Source organism: Halichondria panicea, chromosome 7 (assembly GCF_963675165.1).
Source record: "Halichondria panicea chromosome 7, odHalPani1.1, whole genome shotgun sequence".
Classification (NCBI taxonomy): Eukaryota; Metazoa; Porifera; class Demospongiae; order Suberitida; family Halichondriidae; genus Halichondria; species Halichondria panicea.
Genome location: NC_087383.1, coordinates 2,503,065 through 2,524,435, shown reverse-complemented (window position 1 = coordinate 2,524,435; position 21,371 = coordinate 2,503,065). Strand labels below are relative to the sequence as shown.

Below are 21,371 nucleotides of genomic sequence, written 5' to 3'. Positions count from 1 at the left end.
GTTGTTTGCATGAGAGTAGATATTTACCAAATGCATTATTTTGTTTTCCTTTTACCTTCTAGAAGTGCAGTCATCTAGACATGGAGGAGAAGCTGCTCAAGAGATATCAAATCATGGACCCGGGTGTCATGGCTGAGCTGGAGTGAAAATTGGAACTATGCAGATGTGAGTAGTTTTAAATTAGCATGTACACAAGCACACTGTTTCTGTGGTACATGTATATCAGACTAGTCTTACAGGTTGCAGTAGATTTGTTGTGTCATATCCGCGAGGTACCGGTTAAGCAGATGTTACATGTACGTGCCCATTCATATCTGTCACGCTAGAGGTTAGGGGTCACGTGACTGCGATTAGGTTTTGGGGGAATACGGAAAGAGGGGCCCCTGTGATTAGCAGTATAAAGAGCCTCATTTAGCCCCTCCCCCCCTAATCGAAACTATAATTAGCACATCGCAGTTTGCAACACTCGTTATTATTAGTGAGTTTTCATGAGTTTTCATGATTTTAGTCCATTTATCATCTGTTGGTTTAAGTTACCGTAATGCCGGTTTATCATGTTTTCCTGTTCCTTTGCACAGTTTGTGTGTGTTATGTCACTGTGATCGACCCACCCCATGCTGGAGGTTGATGTGAGTTGAGACTGAGAATGATGCCCTGTCAGTAATGAACCCGAACACTCACTCATGCCTTCAAGAAGTTTAGGTAAGAAATAATATTATGTTTACCAAAGTTGTGGTTAAAGAGTTTATAATACTGTAGGACTAGAAATATTTCGTATTTTAAATATTCATACAGCCACGTTGAGCCTATTGCTGTAGAATAGTTTTGTAGTTTTATTTTTCGTACAGTGTATGATGCTCTACAGTACGAAATATACGAACATTTTCACCATACAACCTCTACTTATACGGTATGTCACAAATACTCACTATTGTCAGGGTTTCAAGCAGGATTTATAGCTAAGGGGGGAAATGACGACGGCCATACGCTGTTGAACATTTGGGGGGGTTCGGGGGGCAGCCACTGGAAAAATTTGGCGGAATGATTGTCTAAGGTGCAATTTGGAGGTTTTGTGCTTACAACTATTCAGTCTAGTTCTTACTGCATTGTACACCTTCAACTCACCTGAAAAAACATTTTCACTATGTACATGCACTGCTTATGGTCCCACTATGTACATGCACTGCTTATGGTCCCACTGTGTACATGCACTGCCTATGGTCCCGCTGTGTACACGCACTGCCTATGGTCCCACTGTGTACACACACTGCCTATGGTCCCACTGTGTACACGCACTGCCTATGGTCCCACTGTGTACACGCACTGCCTATGGTCCCACTGTGTACACGCACTGCCTATGGTCCCACTGTGTACACGCACTGCCTGTGGTCCCACTGTGTACACGCACTGCCTGTGGTCCCACTGTGTACACGCACTGCCTGTGGTCCCACTGTGTACATGCACTGCCTGTGGTCCCACTGTGTACATGCACTGCCTATGGTCCCACTGTGTACATGCACTGCCTATGGTCCCACTATGTACACGCACTGCCTATGGTCCCTCTATGTACACGCACTGCCTATGGTCCCACTATGTACATGCACTGCCTATGGTCCCACTATGTACATGCACTGCCTATGGTCCCACTGTGTACATGCACTGCCTATGGTCCCACTATGTACACGCACTGCCTATATGTGACAGGGCCTAGGAAAACCCCCCTTAACGCGGCACTAATTAAATTAGGCTATAGGTCAATATTATTTAGTAGAAATGAAAAACATGGGCAAAAAATTTTTTTTTCACAGGTGCTAACTTCAGCCCTTCCTCTACCTACCTGTAAAAATTTGGCTCTCTACGAAGCTTTAAACAGGTCAAGCGCGGACGTTGAAGAAACTCACCGAACGTTCATTTTTTACAATGAAATTTACTGTTTACGTGAGGGAATTTCCCTATTATTGTTAATTATTTTTAACAAAAAAAGATTACAACTTGTACAGGACTATTTCATCAGCCCAGTACAATCATCAAGAGGAGCCAGGTATATTATAGCTCCACTTCTTAACAAACATAATTTAGCAACAGAAATTCATTAGAAAGAGCAGCTATCTAGCTAGCTAGCTTGGCGTAGATCCACTCTTGTTTCTTTAGATGTATGCATCCCGTGCCACTTGTCTTCATAAACCCTCCATAACTACCTACAGATAAGTAGTAAGTTAAGATAGACACATCACTTACATTCTAGCCAATAGACTATTGTTTCTCAGGCCTCCGACACTCGCAACGACCTGGGGGAACCATCCATATAAATGTTATAGGACAATTTCACAGGGTTTCCTGGGCTCTCCAAGATGTGATCACTCATCCCATCAGGCCTGCTAATACTAAGCACAATGGCAGTGATACCAATACTAAATTAAAGGAGGAAAGCTTCTTGTAAGGCTAATAATAAGTTGGATCTAGCATATAGACGAATACTAAGTGAAAGGCCACCTATAATAGATCAGACAGGCTTCCTTTAAGCTTTATGAAGAACAGAGACACTTTTTGTAGGCTCCATATAAGTGAGCGATCTATTATAAGACTGATACATGACACAGAAAGTAAGTACAAGCTGATAACAAGACATGAAAGCTTACCATTGGAGCGACGGGAGTCTTTGTCTTTTTATTTCTTAGAAGATCCTTCCTAGATGCCAAGCAATCCAGCTACATAGCTATACTAGCTAGCTAGAGAGTCCTAGAATGCCTAGCCTTCATCTAACTAACTCGTCTTCTCCAGAAAATCTTTTACTAAGCTTTATGAGTATACGGAAGTGCCCGGAAATCAATAATTGAACTTCAATTATTCATGACGTTTGAGCGTCATTTACTCAAGAGGGCGTTGCAATACTTCGTAGCGTTCCCTCGAACATATCTCCGGATAGAAAATAGCTAGGAGGTCGATCTTGGTATCATTTTGAAGCTTAGAGAACGCTTTATCCGATTCAACAATAAAAATAAACTTGGGTACACCCGCGTTAAGGGGTGTTTTCCTAGGCCCTGTCACATATGGTCCCACTATGTACATGCACTGCCTATGGTCCCACTATGTACATGCACTGCCTATGGTCCCACTATGTACATGCACTGCCTATGGTCCCACTATGTACATGCACTGCCTATGGTCCCACTATGTACATGCACTGCCTATGGTCCCACTATGTACATGCACTGCTTATGGTCCCACTATGTACATGCACTGCCTATGGTCCCACTATGTACATGCACTGCCTATGGTCCCACTATGTACATGTGGTCCTACTATGTACATGCACTGCACTATGTACATGCACTGCCTATGGTCCCACTATGTACATGCACTGCTTATGGTCCCACTATGTACATGCACTGCTTATGGTCCCACTATGTACATGCACTGCTTATGGTCCCACTATGTACATGCACTGCCTATGGTCCCACTATGTACATGCACTGCCTATGGTCCCGCTATGTACATGCACTGCACTATGTACATGCACTGCCTTTGGTCCCACTATGTACATGCACTGCTTATGGTCCCACTATGTACATGCACTGCTTATGGTCCCACTATGTACATGCACTGCTTATGGTCCCACTATGTACATGCACTGCCTATGGTCCCACTATGTACATGCACTGCCTATGGTCCCACTATGTACATGCACTGCCTATGGCCCCACTATGTACATGCACTGCCTATGGTCCCACTATGTACATGCACTGCTTATGTGTGGACTTTTGTGCAGGGGGTGTGGCTTATCCTGAAACGATGCGTGTTGTCCCCCACCGTAACGCCGCGAAACACTTTTTTGAGAAAGAGCTAGCGGTACATAGCGCTTTTTCACCGTTTTTTTATGGCTATGTACCAATAGCACCTATAATATAATGTAGCTAAGATTGTCTAACTAAGTAGTGTCTGGATCACATATAGCCTCAAGCATGGAAATGAAGTCTAAAATCAGCAGCAGGATTGTTATACTGACAGTAAGACAATCAGTTGTCTCCTCAACCATTCCCAGCCTGTGCTTTACTCGAGGCTGTCTTCCTATGTTGAAGTAGACAGCCTCGAGTAACACGGATGGTTATTCGAGGTCGATTTTGTTGCCAATCCCTCTTTGCTCTATCTATGCTATAAACTATAGTAGCCATTTGTTCTCTTTGCAGACACCCATTATTCTTGTGTAGATTTAATGCGCATGCATGCTCATCCCCACGTGTGAGATAATCCAGATCCTGATCTACTTTTTCTTGGGATTCTAGTGGTAAGAAGCCACAAGCACAACAATGATTATAGAATAGATAACAATAGAGTACACAAGTCTGGTAACAATAGATGCATGTAACAACAGTCTTTTCTCAAATATTGCTGTTGTGTTTAAATAAGCCTCATGATCCAAATTCTCTATTACTATTCTGTACAGATTGTGCCTTTGACAAAGGTTTGCTCCCACTGTTTGGCTACAGGCCATATAAATAACAGTTACTTCTATCTTTGAAGATTGATTATTCATCAAGCCATCAGATAGGCTTCTGTTTACATTCAGCTCCTCTCCTATTCTATTTGTAATTCAATTCTGTCAACAGTAATACATTATGTAATTACCTCTTCACCTCTCTAACACTCTCATAGTTTGAGAGAAAGCGAAACATGACGAGAGGCATTAGCACACCGCAGCTTGCAGCACTCGTTAATACATGTACACTAGACTCTTGTTAATCTGGCACAGTGAAGCTTGGCCAGAATAGCGAGGTATTTTAAAATAGCCACGGCTTAAGGGGGGAATGGATCATAAATATATGTTCCACTAATCCTGCCAAAACGTCAGTAGTGTTTACATCATACCCAAGTTTGTACTATCAAAATGTAGCTTTTAGAGTACACTGTTAAGTGTGCTTAACACAAACACATAACTCGTACAGGGGGGGGGGGGGAGTTACAAGGTATGTTTCAAAATGACTTAGGTACATTTGTGATTTTTATCTTTGACAGTTGTAGTGTAAAATAATCTAATTCATAGATTGTACTTGTCTGTGGTTGTGGTGAATTGTGAGGAATTTTAATTTTGTTTCAATTGGGTATCCAGTAAAGTACCTAAGTTATTATTTAGCGAATCTAATAACTAATGACATCATCACATTAGTACTACATGTCATCACATTAGCATTAAGTTAAGCATGATGTAATCATTTAAACAAAAGTGGGCATATAGCCAAACATTTTGTGACGCGCCTACGCACTCCCAAATCTCCCCCCCCCCCCCCAACTTGTTATCCTAGAGGAAACCCTGTTAGTGTATTAGAGAGTACAATAATGATTTGTCAGAACAATCTCATGTACCTCTTTGGTAAACATACACTAACTGTGTTGTACTGACTTTCATTGAATCACACTGTATCACACGTCACTCCCCTTGCAGCTGTACAATGAAGTACATAGCTGCGATAAAATCCTTCGATGTTGTGGATAGGCAATCAGCTGTCTACTGACCAGGTGTGTGTGGGCGGGGGGTAGAATGGATTGTGCGCTCAATAAGTGATAATCCTTATTAGTTGCTTAAAACCTGATACACAATTTCACATGCCCCACAGAGACGTAACCTATAGCTGTGTTCCATTTACCTTGGCTGGAAAAAAGGTGAGTCAATTAGTGACTTTCTATGACATTTATTCCTGGAACTGAATCATAATAATAATTATGACTCTCACTGTACCCCCCACAGAGGGTTCTTCCTGCAAGCATCGACTGTGGACCCCCCGGACAGATAGCTGGGTATCGATGCGTACTCTGACGTGACCAAACCAATCATCTGCATCAGTGTCCATGGAGATATGCCCCACCCACTCTGTGAGTCTCCACCTACGTACTGGAGAGTGCATAGCAGATAGTCATACTAACGTACTTGTGTTGTGTGCTTAGATCTTTAATATGGGCTGTCAATGTACTAAATAGAATTTGTGCTTTCAATTCGTGCGTACATTGGTGTGTCACGGTATTGATGCTAAGAGCTTCGTATGTCTCTTGTCATTGATGTACTATTCTGGGAAAAAGGTCATCACTTTTCCTCACCAAAACAGCATGCGCATTATCACTTACAATATTTACGCTATTACCTACCCAGCTGCAAAAAGTGGTTAGGCCAAAACCTGACCAGCCTGACCACTTGCTACGGCCTTGATCTTATGTGCAACGTTATGCTATAATTATGTGAACATTATTTCTTACTCGCCCAGGTTCAGATTCGGAAATGTTGTGTTGGAGATCACATCAGGCAGATAGAGAAGGTGGAGCTGGTCCTCCAGGTGAGGGTGTGTACAGGTAGATGGTAGGTACGTAAAGTGTTCAAGAAGTTTACTGCCTTGTGTCAGGTATAGTGTTGGTATGCTTGTACGGTGTATGTAAGTACATGTATTCATTTGTCTTACAAATACATGCATTCTTTGTCTTATACACCAGTTGAAGTGTTTCACTTCCCTCTCTTCTCCCCACACAGGACCTCCTTCAGCTGCAATACGAGGGCCTGGCAATCATGAAGATGTTTGGGAGGGCCAAAGTGAACGTTAGTCTGCTCATCTTCCTCATGAACAAAAATCGACAGAGCGTTAAATTGGATTTTCCATTAGCAAAGTGCATGTATTCATTGACTATTCACAGCAGTGCATGAATTATTTATATCATCTGCATGTACTATTGACACGTTATTAACGACCTAATGTTCCAACATAATATACTATATATTATTATAGTACTTTGCTACTTTTCTCAAATTGTCATTTATTATAATGTGATATAATTATGGCAGAAAATAAAATCCATTGTCAAAAGTAATTAAAATCATGGTAAGAATGCAACCACATTAAATCTCAGGCAGTCCATTTCTCTTCCTCTCTTTGTTAGCATCCCTGAATACTGTCTCGATACAGAATATTAATTAGGTGGTCGGGTATCACCAATAGTGTCAGTTAGATGTCTGGCAAGCGTCTTCATTCCATCTTCTGTTCCATCATAAATGTGCAGTGTTTCAATCTTGTTGATCAGTCCAGTTGATAGCTCCTCGATACTCTGATCAGTCAGTTTACAGTTACTCAAGTCCAATCTTCTCAGAGTCTTATTGGCTGCAAGTCCAGCAGCAATGTGACGACAGTTAGTCAATGTGTTACCAGACAAATTAAGACATTCGAGGGAATTGTTTGTATTCAGAAGTTGATAGAGGGCAGCTCCATTGACAGCTCCAGCTTTTCAAGATAATCATCAGTGTTATCGAAACATGCTGCTAACTCGGGTAGATCTGGTTCCTGTATTGCTGTATTGAGCTGCTCATCAGTCAGTTTCATTTCTGTCTTCAGATCGTCAATTGTGAGCTCTGAAAATAGATAGCAAGCACACAAGGTTAGCAATCACCAATGAGGGTTTTATGCTTTAGCAATCATTGGGTTTATCCTTTATAGGAAACATGACAGTCTTTATACCTTGGTTCTGCTCTTTAGTGGCCATTTCAGCAAATAAATCTGTGCCTTGCAGCTAGCTCTCTCTGAAATATATTGGGTGTGTTGTTTTTGCATGACTTGCAAAAAAAGTGGGTGTATCTCAGATATCTAAGACTGAGATACACCCACTTTTTGCATTTACCACCACACCCACCAAAGACATTGATTTTCACATACCGCACAGCTAGCTAGTATAAACTAGTACATGCAGTACAGAGCTAGAGCTAGAGGCAAAACCTGGCTCCATTGCTAAAGTATTACAGCATTCTCCGGCTGGAAAGATGGTGAGTCAATTTATTAGCCATAGATGATTGTCTGGTTCATGCATCTCTCGGTTTACGTTACCTTGTAAGGTCGTGGATCATGTTTTCTGTTCTTTTCCTTTGCACAGTTAGTTTGAGGCTGAGAATGCTGCCCTGTCAGTAATTAACCCGACGTATTCAAGTAAGAAATGTGATTACCGTAAGACCTTTAATTAAAGCAGTACATTTTAATAATTACGAAGCCAGAGGTCGCTTCTTTTGGAAGTTGAAAATCATGTTGAAGACCTGGTGTCCATTATTTAGAGGGTCTCATCTAATTGGAGGTACATGTAACTCCACTCAGTCTATACTTGCCTCGATTTCTAGCCGCTTAAAAACGTATTTCTAGTGTACTAGGGCCTAGGGTGTGCCTACATTTACCTCCATTTAGGATGCGACGACGTTAAAAGGTCAGAATTTACCTAACCTCGAAGGTGTCCTCTCTGGTGAGTGGGTTGGGCAAGTGTGTGCCTACAGCTGTGTACATGTAATTATTCTTAGCCAATTTTTTGAGAGGCCGCTAATAACAAGAGTCCCATAATAAGAGAGAGAGAGTATCCAACGTAGCATAAGATGTATTTGGAAAGTAGCGTAACTTCCTGCTTTGTAACTGATCAATTTAATTGATGACGTGTTTCAGACAGGGTGTCACGTTACTTTCCGAATATATCTGATGCAAGATAGCGATGCGTTCGATACTCTCTCTTTTTTACTATGAGCTCTTGACTTATTGTACTGCTCCCAGGGTACATGTATAATATGGATCAAGTATGTATGGTCGACTTTAACTGAGCACCCTTGTATTAGCCATAGTTATAAGCACTGCAATAATTATGTCCTTAGACAACGAATTTGCATGTCTGTTTCTGAGGTACCGTATATCTTCTAATTTATCGCCTCAGAAACTTCTAATTATCCCTGACACTCTTGCCTGCCAATTTTCGTTGTTCTAATACAACGGACACTCTTGTGCTTTTATATTACATTTGTCCGGACAATACCTTGAAAAGTTGAGTTACAGTCATAACCAGCCAGTAATACTTAGAGTGCTGCAGTTAGATAGCTTTGAGTATCTAGTTTTAGATAGCTATAATAGTGCAACTATTCAGTCGTACCCTGTTCTATTAAACTTAGCTCACTCGTATGCAGCTGCATGCTAATTATTCCCGGACACTTCGCATGCGCTATAAAAATCTGTTCCAATTATACCCGGACAATTTCCTGTCCAGAACATAATTATGCTGTACTTTATCTGGTAATCTGCTTATTCAGTGTCTTCTAACTTTATTGCATGAAACTCTTTTCTCAACCTCAACTTAAATCTTCTGTCACTTGCAGTTGCACCTCGAGGGGAAGCTCAGAGTTCTGGAGAATTGGACCAACAGCTGTGATAAGTCAGCGCTACCAAAGGTGAGCTCAATCACTTTAAGAATAAATGTATTTGAGCAGTAATTGGTCGCCAGAGTTGAGAGAGCTGAGATTTCACTAGGGAAAGTAAAATTGTTTCTTATATAGTTTTGATCGAGTTGGTAGAGGAAATCATATTTTCAGAAGGCCCTAACACCTTGTAGGCTTTAGCTGATATGAAGTTGTAGTGAGCCTCCCATTTCAGACACAAACAGTCCAATTAAGATCTTCTTATCAGAGAGTACCTGCATTTCATGTGACTCATCAATAGCAACTGAATGCCATGGCCTACCATTGATGCTCACAACAAAAGCCCCTTGCTGGTACATTGCTTAGATGGTGGTGGGCATTTCAAGCAAATCAGCAATAATGGGCGTGAGATTATTCTCTGATACGTTTGATGGTCAAACGCTGTGAAAATAGATGCCATTTTCTTTATGCATGATCCAGCCAGTGTGTATGTGGAGGGTTGGGCAGGTTATCTAGAGGAGCAGAGGAGCAGATGTTCATTTGTATACTTTTAGATTCGTTAAAATGTTGTACACCAAGTGGTGTGTGGTGTTTTATTGGTGAGCATTTTTAGTTAGTTATGTGCATGGTGCGAATAAAATAGTACATGTATTTCGTGCTTGTGCACAGTTCAATTCCAGTGCCTTACAATTCTCATTCTCCTCACAGCAGCTGTCCAGACGGAGGACCATGTGTCCGAGTCTTCTTTCACGTGACACTACGTCCCACCAGTCCTGATCTGAGGCCCCTCCCCCCACAACCTCCTCTCTCACTTTAGCCCCACTCAAATCCTCAACCAAGTCTGTATCTTTTGCTCCAAGATCATGTGACGAGTCCTTCAAGATGCACTTCACTCCTACCAGGTTCATGAAGTTCCTGAATGAGCAGGAGGTGACAGGAGGAATGTTTGTGCTCAAATGTCATATTTTACTTTAATGACCCTTTACCTGTAAATGTGGATCAATTGCAATGTTGTTTGGGAGCAGATCTTTACCAAATGCATATTTTGTTTTCATACCTCCTAGATTGGCAGTGAGAAGAAGTCCAGTCCTCTAGACAGTATCAGAGGGCCTCCCTCGTTCCTACACCACCCACAGAGGTGAGAGATACACATGTGCAGTGGTTAGAATATTCACTGGCCTTTAATCAAAATCGATCTACTATTTGCTACTACAGTCCAACTTTAAGCTGACCTTTATTTCAAAGTGGGAGAATACCGTTAAATTTCATTGCCAGATTCAGTAGTTGAGTGTACATGCACGTCACTGTTGTATGTCGAGTATTCTCCACCTGGCAGCAACTTATTGATGTTCCCCTGTCAGGTTGAGGAGAAGAGTGAGACCATTCAATGTCTAGAGGATGACCTGCTGAGGGAGCTGGAGGAGAAGCTGCTCGAGAGGTCTCAAATCATGGACCTGGGTGTCATGGCTAAGCTGGAGTGAGAATTGGAACTGGCCAACAGCAAGGCAGATGTGAGTAGTTTTAAATTAGCATGTACACAAGCACACTGTTTCTGTGGTACATGTATATCAGACTAGTCTTACAGGTTGCAGTAGATTTATTGTCTCATATCCGCGAGGTATCGGTTAAGCAGATGTTACATGTACGTGCCCATTCATATCTCTCACGCTAGAGGTTAGGGGTCACGTGACTGCGATTATAGGTTTTGGGGGAATACGGAAAGAGGGGCCCCTGTGATTAGCAGTATAAAGAGCCTCATTTAGCCCCTCCCCCCCTAATCGAAACTATAAGTGAGAGGCATGCATTAGCACATCGCAGTTTGCAACACTCGTTATTATTAGTGAGTTTTCATGAGTTTTCATGATTTTAGTCCATTTATCATCTGTTGGTTTAAGTTACCGTAATGCCGATTTATCATCTTTGCACAGTTTGTGTGTGTTATGTCACTGTGATCGACCCACCCCATGCTGGAGGTTGATGTGAGTTGAGACTGAGAATGATGCCCTGTCAGTAATGAATCCGAACACTCACTCATGCCTTCAAGAAGTTTAGGTAAGAAATAATATTATGTTTACCAAAGTTGTGGTTAAAGAGTTTATAATACTGTAGGACTGGAAATATTTCGTATTTTAAATATTCATACAGCCACGTTGAGCCTATTGCTGTAGAATAGTTTTGTAGTTTTATTTTTCGTACAGTGTATGATGCTCTACAGTACGAAATATACGAACATTTTCACCATACAACCTCTACTTATACGGTATGTCACAAATACTCACTATTGTCAGGGTTTCAAGCTGGATTTTTAGCTAAGGGGGGAAATGACGACGGCCGTACGCTGTTGAACATTTGGGGGGGTTCGGGGCGCAGACCTGAAAAAACATTTTTTTAAGCAAAGTAGAAAAGGTACTCAAATTGACCTCTAGTGTGTGTACAGAGCTTATGGCCCCACTATGTACATGCACTGCCTATGGTCCCACTATGTACGTGCACTGCTTATGGTCCCACTATGTACGTGCACTGCTTATGGTCCCACTATGTACGTGCACTGCTTATGGTCCCACTATGTACGTGCACTGCTTATGGTCCCACTATGTACGTGCACTGCTTATGGTCCCACTATATACATGCACTGCCTATGGTCCCACTGTGTACATGCACTGCCTATGGTCCCACTGTGTACACGCACTGCCTATATGGTCCCACTATGTACATGCACTGCTTATGGTCCCACTGTGTACATGCACTGCCTATGGTCCCACTGTGTACACGCACTGCCTATATGGTCCCACTATGTACATGCACTGCCTATGTTCCCACTATGTACATGCACTGCTTATGGCCCCACTATGTACACGCACTGCCTATGGTCCCACTATGTACATGCACTGCCTATGGTCCCACTATGTACATGCACTGCTTATGGTCCCACTATGTACATGCACTGCCTATGGTCCCACTATGTACATGCACTGCCTATGGAACTATGTACACGCACTGCCTATGGTCCCACATGTACACGCACTGCCTATGGTCCCACTATGTACACGCACTGCTTATGGTCCCACTATGGTCCCACTATGTACATGCACTGCCTATGGTCCCACTATTTACATGCACTGCTTATGGTCCCACTATGTACATGCACTGCCTATGGTCCCACTATGTACATGCACTGCCTATGGTCCCACTATGTACATGCACTGCCTATGGTCCCACTACGTACATGCACTGCCTATGCTCCCACTACGTACATGCACTGCCTATGCTCCCACTACGTACATGCACTGCCTATGGTCCCACTATGTACATGCATTTATCGGTCAATCGTTTAATCGGGAAAAGGGTCATCACTTTAGTTTGAATTTGAATTTGTGGTCAGCCCAACCCACCAACTTAGCTTGATTTGATCGCCGCCCCCCAATGAAGACTTCTTTGGGGAGGGCGTGGCCAGACTAGCTTAGAAGATGGGCGTGGGACAATGGTTGTGTACACTCACGTCACACACACACACACTAACCAGTCGATTATGCCTTGCTGCTTGCCTCGATGGAAGTATGTGTGGCCTTTAAAAGCTGTAGCTGGTCTAAACCTTCAATTTGACCGGTAAAGGGACACAGTAGGACACACAAGAGATGAGTTGTGTCTGGAGAAAGTAATATTAAACTTAGCATCTTTAAAGGTGGTGTAGATGGAAGCAGTAGCCAACAGACAATGGCTGAACAGGAGAATAAGCAGTTAAGATCACCTGCAAAAAAAAAAAAGAGTACAAAGTCAATAGTGCTTCCAGAGCCAATCCAGTTTCAAGTGTCAAGCAGCTCAGCAAAACTAGTACTTCAAAGCTCTCACAATCTACCACACAATCCAATATCAACATTGATCAATATTGACAAGTTAATAGCATGCTCCTTTGTTGTTGTAATATTTACAACAATTTGACCTGTAAAGGGTTATGGTCCACTATGTACATGCACTGCCTATGGTCCCACTATGTACATGCACTGCCTATGGCCCCACTATGTACATGCACTGCCTATGGCCCCACTGTGTACATGCACTGCTTATGGCCCCACTGTGTACATGCACTGCCTATGGTCCCACTGTGTACGTGCACTGCCTATGGTCCCACTATGTACATGCACTGCCTATGGTCCCACTATGTACATGCACTGCCTATGGCCCCACTGTGTACATGCACTGCTTATGGTCCCACTGTGTACATGCACTGCCTATGGCCCCACTATGTACATGCACTGCCTATGGTCCCACTATGTACATGCACTGCTTATGGTCCCACTATGTACATGCACTGCCTATGGTCCCACTATGTACATGCACTGCTTATGGTCCCACTATGTACATGCACTGCCTATGGTCCCACTATGTACATGCACTGCTTATGGTCCCACTATGTACGTGCACTGCCTATGGCCCCACTATGTACATGCACTGCCTATGGCCCCACTATGTACATGCACTGCCTATGGCCCCACTGTGTACATGCACTGCTTATGGCCCCACTGTGTACATGCACTGCCTATGGCCCCACTGTGTACATGCACTGCCTATGTTCCCACTGTGTACATGCACTGCCTATGGTCCCACTGTGTACGTGCACTGCCTATGGTCCCACTGTGTACGTGCACTGCCTATGGTCCCACTGTGTACGTGCACTGCCTATGGTCCCACTGTGTACGTGCACTGCCTATGGTCCCACTGTGTACATGCACTGCCTATGGCCCCACTATTTACATGCACTGCCTATGGTCCCCACTATGTACATGCACTGTTTGATGTCCTTTGCAGTACTTCGTACTAACAGTTTCTTCAGCCTTCACACTGCTTTCCATACATTCAGTGGACGGTTAGTAGCTACATGTATATCATATCTGCTGGTATATGCAAGCTAGTCCCCGCCCATTCTCCATTTCAGATCCTCACCATAATTATGCCTCGGTGCGCATGCGCAAGCGAGGTATACGGTAGTTGTCTGTGTGTGTGTGTGTGTGTGTGTCTGTCTGTGTAGACTGCTACAGCTGCTCAAGGGTGAATCAAGTGCAAGTAAGAGTTTCTATAGGCTTCTAGTCATGTTTACTTGGATTTTAATTCGTGGATTTGCAAAATAATGCTTCGTTCTCGAGTTATGCCTAGTTTTGCTTACTTGGAATGCCATTGCAGCCTTTTCAGAAGAGCACGTAGCCAAACTTGTTTACCGAGTGTTGCTACTCTACTTAGTAGTTAGCTCTGCACTAGAACGCTAGCTATTGGTAGCTGCAAGAGTGAGAAGAGAGCTGCAAGGCTCTGCTAATGCAGCCATTAATTTTAGACTTGAACTTTTGGCATCGATCGTTTTTAACAACAATCATGGTCGATCATTACCCACTCCTTGAGTTTGCATGCAGCAAAATTAATTGTTCATCATGTCATGTGTATAAAAGCTATTAGACTCTAGTAGCTTTATTTTATGTAGCTTTGGCATCTCCACCGAGGCATCAGCACCCGCGGTGCTTTCATTTGTATGTTAGTTTCCATATAAAAATTATACCACTAAGAGTAGATCGTGAGAGCATTTACTATAATATTGATGGCCACCTTATAGCGGGTAATTTTTGAGGGTCTCGCAGATTAGACATTTTTGTAACCCTCAAAAAGTACCCATTTAACATACAAGTGCTAGAAGCCATCATTGCTTAGGACCACATGTTGTTTGCATAGCAACATTGTATGGTATTTTGTTGTTTTGTGATAATGCAGTGAGCAAACAGCTGTACCACTACCACATGGTGGTTGTATTACCTGTGTGTGTGTGTGTACATGATCGACCACCATGCAATTTGAGTTCGCAAAAATGCAAAAATATTCATCATGATAATGTGTAGCTTTATGTTATGTAGCTTTGCACCTCCACCGAGGCATCAGCACCCGCGGTGCTTTCATTAATACATGTACCTGCAATTATATAACTACTGTACCACTACCACGATGTTGTGATGGTTGTATCTGTATACCTGTGTGTGTGTACATGACCACCATGCAATCTATTACCCAGTCTGCTGTTCAAGAGAGACTTGTGATGGAGGAAGAGCTCAAGAAGGCACTGGATCGCTGTGAGGAGTTGGAGCAGAGCAGTGTGCCGATGGGGTAGATATTTGAGTGCTACAAACAACAGGTAATAAAAGTGGTACAGTATACCTGTACAGATTATGGCCTACATTATGCACTGCATCTATGTACATTAAATTAGTACTGGACTAGATATTTTTTGTTGGTAAAAAACGCCAAATCAGCAGAAAATTATTAACTTTCCATGATTATTGTCTGTTGGTTTAAGAGTTTATCGTGTTTTTCCTGTTCCTTTGCACAGTTTGAGGCTGAGAGTGCTGCCCTGTCAGTAATGAACCCGTACACTCGGACGCCTTCAAGAAGTTTAGGTATAAGAAATGTGATAACCAAAACTGAATTTGTAGTCAAATAGTTGAAAGTGTGTATGTACGAATGATGGTCATGTGATGATGCCATGTATGTTTCTATCTTCTACTAAAGTATCGTATGATCTAAATTGCACATTACCTATTTTCGTTGCCATGCAGAGGGTATGAATATACATACACCCATTGTACCCCCCACAGAGAGTTCTTGCGAGCATCGACAGTGGACCCCCTGGACAGAAGGCTGGGTAGCGACAAGTACTCTGACGTGACCAAGCCAATCATCCATACATCAGCGTTCATGGAGATATGCTCCACCCACTCTGTGAGTCTCCGTATACTTGAGTAGCCGTTATACTAGCATACTTCTATTAAACAACATGATCATCATCACATGTGCCATTAATTGCTCTGGTACGTACTTTGTCCACTGTTTGACTGAAGCTCAGACTATACTACTAATCTAGACTTTAACAATTCCTCCAGTGTGAGGCTATTGACTTATTTTTATGCCCCAATCTTCATGCAGGGGCGTAGCAAGCAACTTTAAAGTGGTCAGGCCAACTTGCAATTAAAGGTCAGCTGCTTTTCTGCTATTGGAACTTTTGTACAGTGGTGAATTTTTACCTCAGAAAAGGTCATCACTTTTCCTCACCAAAACAGCATGCATGCGCATTATCACTCACAATATTTACGACCATTACCTACCCAGCTGCAAAAAGTGATTAGGCCAAAACCTGACCAGCCTGACCGCTTGCTTACGGCCTTGATCTTATGTGCAACGTTATGCTATAATTATGTGAACATTATTTCTTACTCGCCCAGGTTCAGGTTCGAAAGTATTGTGTTTGAGATCACGTCAAGCAGATAGAGAAGGTGGAGCTGGTCCTCCAGGTGAGGGTGTGTGTACAGGTAGAATTAATTTGGTAGGTACGTAAAGTGTTTAAGAAGTTTACTGCCTTGTGTCAGGTATAGTGTTGGTATGCTTGTACTGTGTATGTAAGTACATGTATTCATTTGTCTTGCAAATACATGCATTCTTTGTCTTACACCAGTTGAAGTGTTCACTGCCCTCTCTTCTCCCCACACAGGACCTCCTTCAGCTGCAATACGAGGGCCTGGCAATCATGAAGATGTTTGAAAGCGCCAAAGTGAACATTAATCTGCTCATCTTGCTCATAAACAAAAATCGACAGAGCGTTAAATTGGATTTCCACTACATTCATTGACAGTTTTATACGTACAGTGCATGTGCTCTCTGTGACACTGTAGGGAGCATTGAATTTAAACCATCATTATTACTGTGCTATATTGACCAATTCCAACTGATTTGTTTTTAGGTAATTGTTATGTAATGTGCCGACATATTTCTAGTCTTCTGTACACTAACTGTTTTGTAAATTGTCCTAGTAATAATATAATTGTTGTCAAAAGTAAATCATGTCGAGATTAGCCTCGATCCCGGCCCATGCCGCACTTCTCTTGAAAGCCTGTGAAGGAGGCTAGCTAGGTGGAGGTTATAGCATTATTACAATAGTGTATTCAGTTACATACATACAGCTAGTGCATGACATGCTCTCCGTGTCAGTAGGAAGCATTGAATTCACTCGTCACCATCTGTACATGTGCTATAATTATATTGACCAATGATAGAGATTAGATGCATAACACAACAAATTAATTAACATTTATTAATTAATTAATAACAACAATAATCATAATATAATTATAACTAAACATTAATTATTAATAATAATCAATTAATTATAAATTAATAATCTAATGAATACACAATTAATAATCAATCAATTACACAAATAAGTGCACATTAATCTCGGGTAGTCCATTTCTCTTCCTCTCTTTGTTAGTGTCCCTGAATACTGTCTTGATACAGGATATTAGGTGGTCGGGTATCAACAATCGTGTCAGTTCAGAGCAGTGGGTGGTTAGATGTCTGGCAAGCGTCTTCATTCCATCTTCTGTTATTGAGGTATTACCCCATATCTGCAGTGCTTTAATCTTGTTGATCAGTCCAGTTGATAGCTCCTCGATACTCTGATCAGTCAGTTTACAGTTACCCAAGTCCAATCTTCTCAGAGTCTTATTGACTGCAAGTCCAGCAGCAATGTGACGACAGCTAGTCACTGTGTTATCAGACAAATTAAGATATTCGAGGGAATTGTTTGTATTTAGAAGTTGATAGAGGGCAGCTCCATTGTCGTCTGATATTGTTAGTGAGCAATTGCGCAGGTTCAGTGTCTTTAATGATGTGTTAGTGGACAAGGCCTCACAGAGTGTGCAAAGTCCATTGTTACCAATGGCATTATAAGACAAATCCAATTTAGATATTGAACTAGTGTTCTCGATAATCTCGGCAATGTGTATCCCTTTTGTAGGAATATCATTATTAGAGTTAGGACACTTGGAGAGTCCTCGGACCAGAAATTTGCAGCCTTGGTCACCAATAGAGCAATTGCTGAGGCTAAGTGTGAATCCATTACTGCTATTGGAACAAACTGATGCAAAATATCCAACAGAGAGGCAGTCAATAGGATTCATTGTAGTGCGATCAAGATCTAGATTGTGATTAAGAAGATTGGCCACAAACACACACAGTCGCGAGTCTTCAGCTTCGTACAAACAATTGATGAGGGACAACAACAGGATCTTCGGCTCAAAATACTTCTTCTCTTTCTCAGTTTTGACAACCTTTCTGACCAGATCAAAAACAGTGGCTGGAACTGGACACAAGAATCGAGGTAGCTTGCTGAGGATTGGTCTACTTGTACTCAGTTTGGTGATACCAGCATAAAACTGGAAGACTGCACTGAATCGAGGATTCCCAAAGAGCTTCTGGAATACAGAGATTTGTTGTTTGGGAGACATGAGAGAGATGTGGATTGCTGCTAGTAGCTCTTGAATAGACAGGTGGAGAAAGCAGTAGTAAACCAGATGACCATCGCTAATGATACTGGGAACAGTTTGTAATAGTCCAACGTTTGAAATTTCCTTCGTAATGCGAAGAGCGGCCAAATCATTGTCAGTAAATGTTGCTTTGTTTTTTTCGATCCCATGATATGCAAGTTGACACATTTGTACGGTCTCTGTTCTGATTTCCGAGGGCAGTGAGTCTGGGGATGTGATGTCTCCCACTGGAGTGGTCTTCCCCAACTTCTCCTGGAGGTATCTCTTGAGAGAGCTTTGGACAACTGATATGAATATCCCGTGGTTGGATGTGGGGAGTGAGTGGTTATCAGAAAGAAAGCAATTAACGACAATGGAAGCATTGAGGGGGAGGTAGCAGCTACCTTCTACCGCTGGGTTCTCTCGAATTCTCTCCAGTAGAGTCTGCACAGCTTGTGAGTCACCTTTCAGACACTCCTTGAAATACTGTTCTAGTTCATGTGGAGTGAACCCCAACACCTCCACCCTGGACGATACACGTGGGTGGAGCTTAGCTGAAGACGACGGGCGAGATGTTACAATTACAGCTGATTCGTGTAGCGGACTTTCTCGTGACATGTCTGGTCGAATTAGTTTGTTGATGATTGAGTCTCTAGGGAGGTCAGAAGGAAGTTCGTCCCATCCGTCCAGCACCCACAGTACACCTTTGCCGTACAGTGACATAATTGCAGTTTCTGTTTCATTAGCCATCGCTTTGTTTGTGCAGGGAAGTAAGTCAGAAATTGTAATAGCTTTTCTAACGAGGGGATCTCTCAGTTTCACGAGGATTGCAATATCGAATTCTTGGAACAGTTTTCCCTCTGCCCACTCCTGACAGATGTGTAGAGCAAGGGTGCTCTTGCCAGAGCCGGGAGCTCCTTCAATCAACACAAAGTTTCGTCTATTTCCAATCTCAGAGAAAATGTTAGTCAAGTTAACTGGAGTTTTTTGAAGTAAAATATCGTCAATTTTTCCTGTGATTGATAGCCTAACAAATTCATCGTCGATTCTTCCTCTCTGTATTTTCTCCTTCTGAATCATGGCCAGTTTGAAGACTTTGTTTGTTGGAACAGGAGGCCATTGTGTGGCTGATGTGGATACTCGTGCTCTGTAGCGACTTTGTAGGTAGTCCCTGTACGAGGACAGCTTGTGGTTCAGCAGGACCCTCTCTCGGGAGGGGGGACACGAGGTGGTGGAGTCTGGGGAAACAAAACAATAGGTGAGTACCATTCCTGGTGATAGTTAATAGAGAATTGTATGTGTAACAATAGCAATTAAGTTGAAAGTCCCTTATTTGGTTGCAATCACTCCCACAACGTATGGTACCACAATGACCACATGCACTCTCACATGACAGACTCACATTTGTCAGACAAGTACTTGCACACTCGAACAGCAACGTCTTCTTTGAGCAGGGAGAGTATGATGAGTAGCAGAGCTTGGAAAGTGGCGTCTTGTCCGTTGGTCAGAATCCAGAATTTCAAAGCCAGCAACATTCCTGCCAGAGTGCCATCTACATATGCTCTAGTCCTCACGTCAGTTTGCTCTCCAGGTGAGAGCTCCAATTTTTCAAGATAGCCTTTGTGAACATTGTCGAAACATGCTGCTAACTCGGGTAGATCTGGTTCCTTTATTGCTGTATTGAGCTGCTCATCAGTCAGTTTCATTTCTGTCTTCAGATCGTCAATTGTGAGCTCTGAAATAGATAGCAAGCACACAAGGTTATAGCAATCACCAATGAGGGTTTTATGCTTTAGCAATCATTGGGTTTATCCTTTATAGGAAACATGACAGTCTTTATACCTTGGTTCTGCTCTTTAGTGGCCATTCCAGCAAATAAATCTGTGCCTTGCAGCTAGCTCTCTCTGAAATATATTGGGTGTGTTGTTGTTTTTGCATGACTTGCAAAAAAAGTGGGTGTATCTCAGATATCTAAGACTGAGATACACCCACTTTTTTGCATTTAATACCACACCCAAAGACATTTGAGACAAAACCTCCAAAAGAACGGCGGCTGATTCATGAGACTAGGTACTGGCATGCGCAAGGAACACGTGGTCAGGCAGTCAGTTCTCTTGCTGATCTATCCTGTAATTCTCTATACAAAGATGACCACTACCTCCTCGAGCACATCCTCAACTGGAACACCGCCGATCAGTTCCACCAACCCGACGACAACTCCGACAACTCTCCACACCATGATTGCCAATTCTGTCCAGGCAGCCCTCGGCGCGGTGTTACCAACGATCATCACCGCAATGGACCAGCGGATTCAGGCAGCAGTCCAACAACACCACCCCACAGCCGTCCCCTCATCAGTCTCACCATCAGTCCCACCCTCAATCCCAACCATCTCTGCTTCCGGCTCGGGTACCCCACGGAGTCCCACCTCAGGCCCTGTTGTCAGCACCGGAACGGCAGGTATGTCAAGTACCTCACTAGCACATGTTCCCCTCGTATCCACTAGTGCCCTCCGTACTCAAACCCGCATGAGCCTCCCCACATTACCGACGATACCAAGCATTATTCCATATACGGTCAATGTAGGCCAGAATGCCATCCCCATTCCCGACAAACTATCTAAAAAATCGGAAAAAGGGGAATTTATCGAACTAGCGGAGTTCTTACCCGACTCGTTCGGGGGTACCTCAACGATACGGGTGAGAAACCCAGAAAAAAGCGCAGCGTTGCCAACATATTACAGTGGGTTGAATGCTTTAACGCATACGTCTCATTTGTCACGCAACGTGACCCCACACGCGTGCATGACCTTTTAGCGTATTCCTCACTAATCGTCCACACGGCCCGGAAAT

At 42.8% G+C, this 21,371-nt stretch overlaps 1 protein-coding gene and 4 long non-coding RNA genes across 5 annotated transcripts in view; 3 read left to right on the top strand and 2 right to left on the bottom strand.

Annotated features, from left to right (window-relative positions):
- The first annotated feature begins 31 nt into the window (after positions 1-31).
- LOC135339244 (uncharacterized) lies at positions 32-1,997 on the top strand. Its single transcript, XR_010395955.1, has 2 exons — positions 32-702; positions 1,809-1,997. It is a non-coding gene; the product is annotated as an uncharacterized LOC135339244 (long non-coding RNA).
- LOC135339187 (uncharacterized) lies at positions 1,927-2,929 on the bottom strand. Its single transcript, XR_010395859.1, has 3 exons — positions 2,640-2,929; positions 2,239-2,288; positions 1,927-2,198 (listed from the first exon to the last, which is right to left on the bottom strand). It is a non-coding gene; the product is annotated as an uncharacterized LOC135339187 (long non-coding RNA).
- A 4,724-nt stretch (positions 2,930-7,653) lies between these two features.
- LOC135339249 (uncharacterized) overlaps positions 7,654-21,371 on the top strand; it is a 73,978-nt gene continuing 60,260 nt past the window's right edge. The window contains exons 1-2 of the long non-coding RNA XR_010395960.1: positions 7,654-7,792; positions 7,900-7,952. This is a non-coding gene — a long non-coding RNA (uncharacterized LOC135339249). The remainder of the gene's footprint in view (positions 7,793-7,899; positions 7,953-21,371) is intronic.
- On the top strand, positions 11,253-12,921 carry LOC135339250 (uncharacterized). Its single transcript, XR_010395961.1, has 2 exons — positions 11,253-11,447; positions 12,711-12,921. It is a non-coding gene; the product is annotated as an uncharacterized LOC135339250 (long non-coding RNA).
- LOC135339153 (NACHT, LRR and PYD domains-containing protein 12-like) lies at positions 17,425-19,751 on the bottom strand. Its single transcript, XM_064535296.1, has one exon. It carries the CDS (start codon positions 19,597-19,599, stop codon positions 17,425-17,427), a length of 2,175 nt encoding a protein of 724 aa, XP_064391366.1. The 5' UTR covers positions 19,600-19,751.

What these genes read in the sequence shown, in the direction of transcription:
- LOC135339153 (XM_064535296.1), bottom strand. Translation starts at nt 19,599, where the DNA reads ATGATTCAGAAGGAGAAAATACAGAGAGGAAGAATCGACGATGAATTT.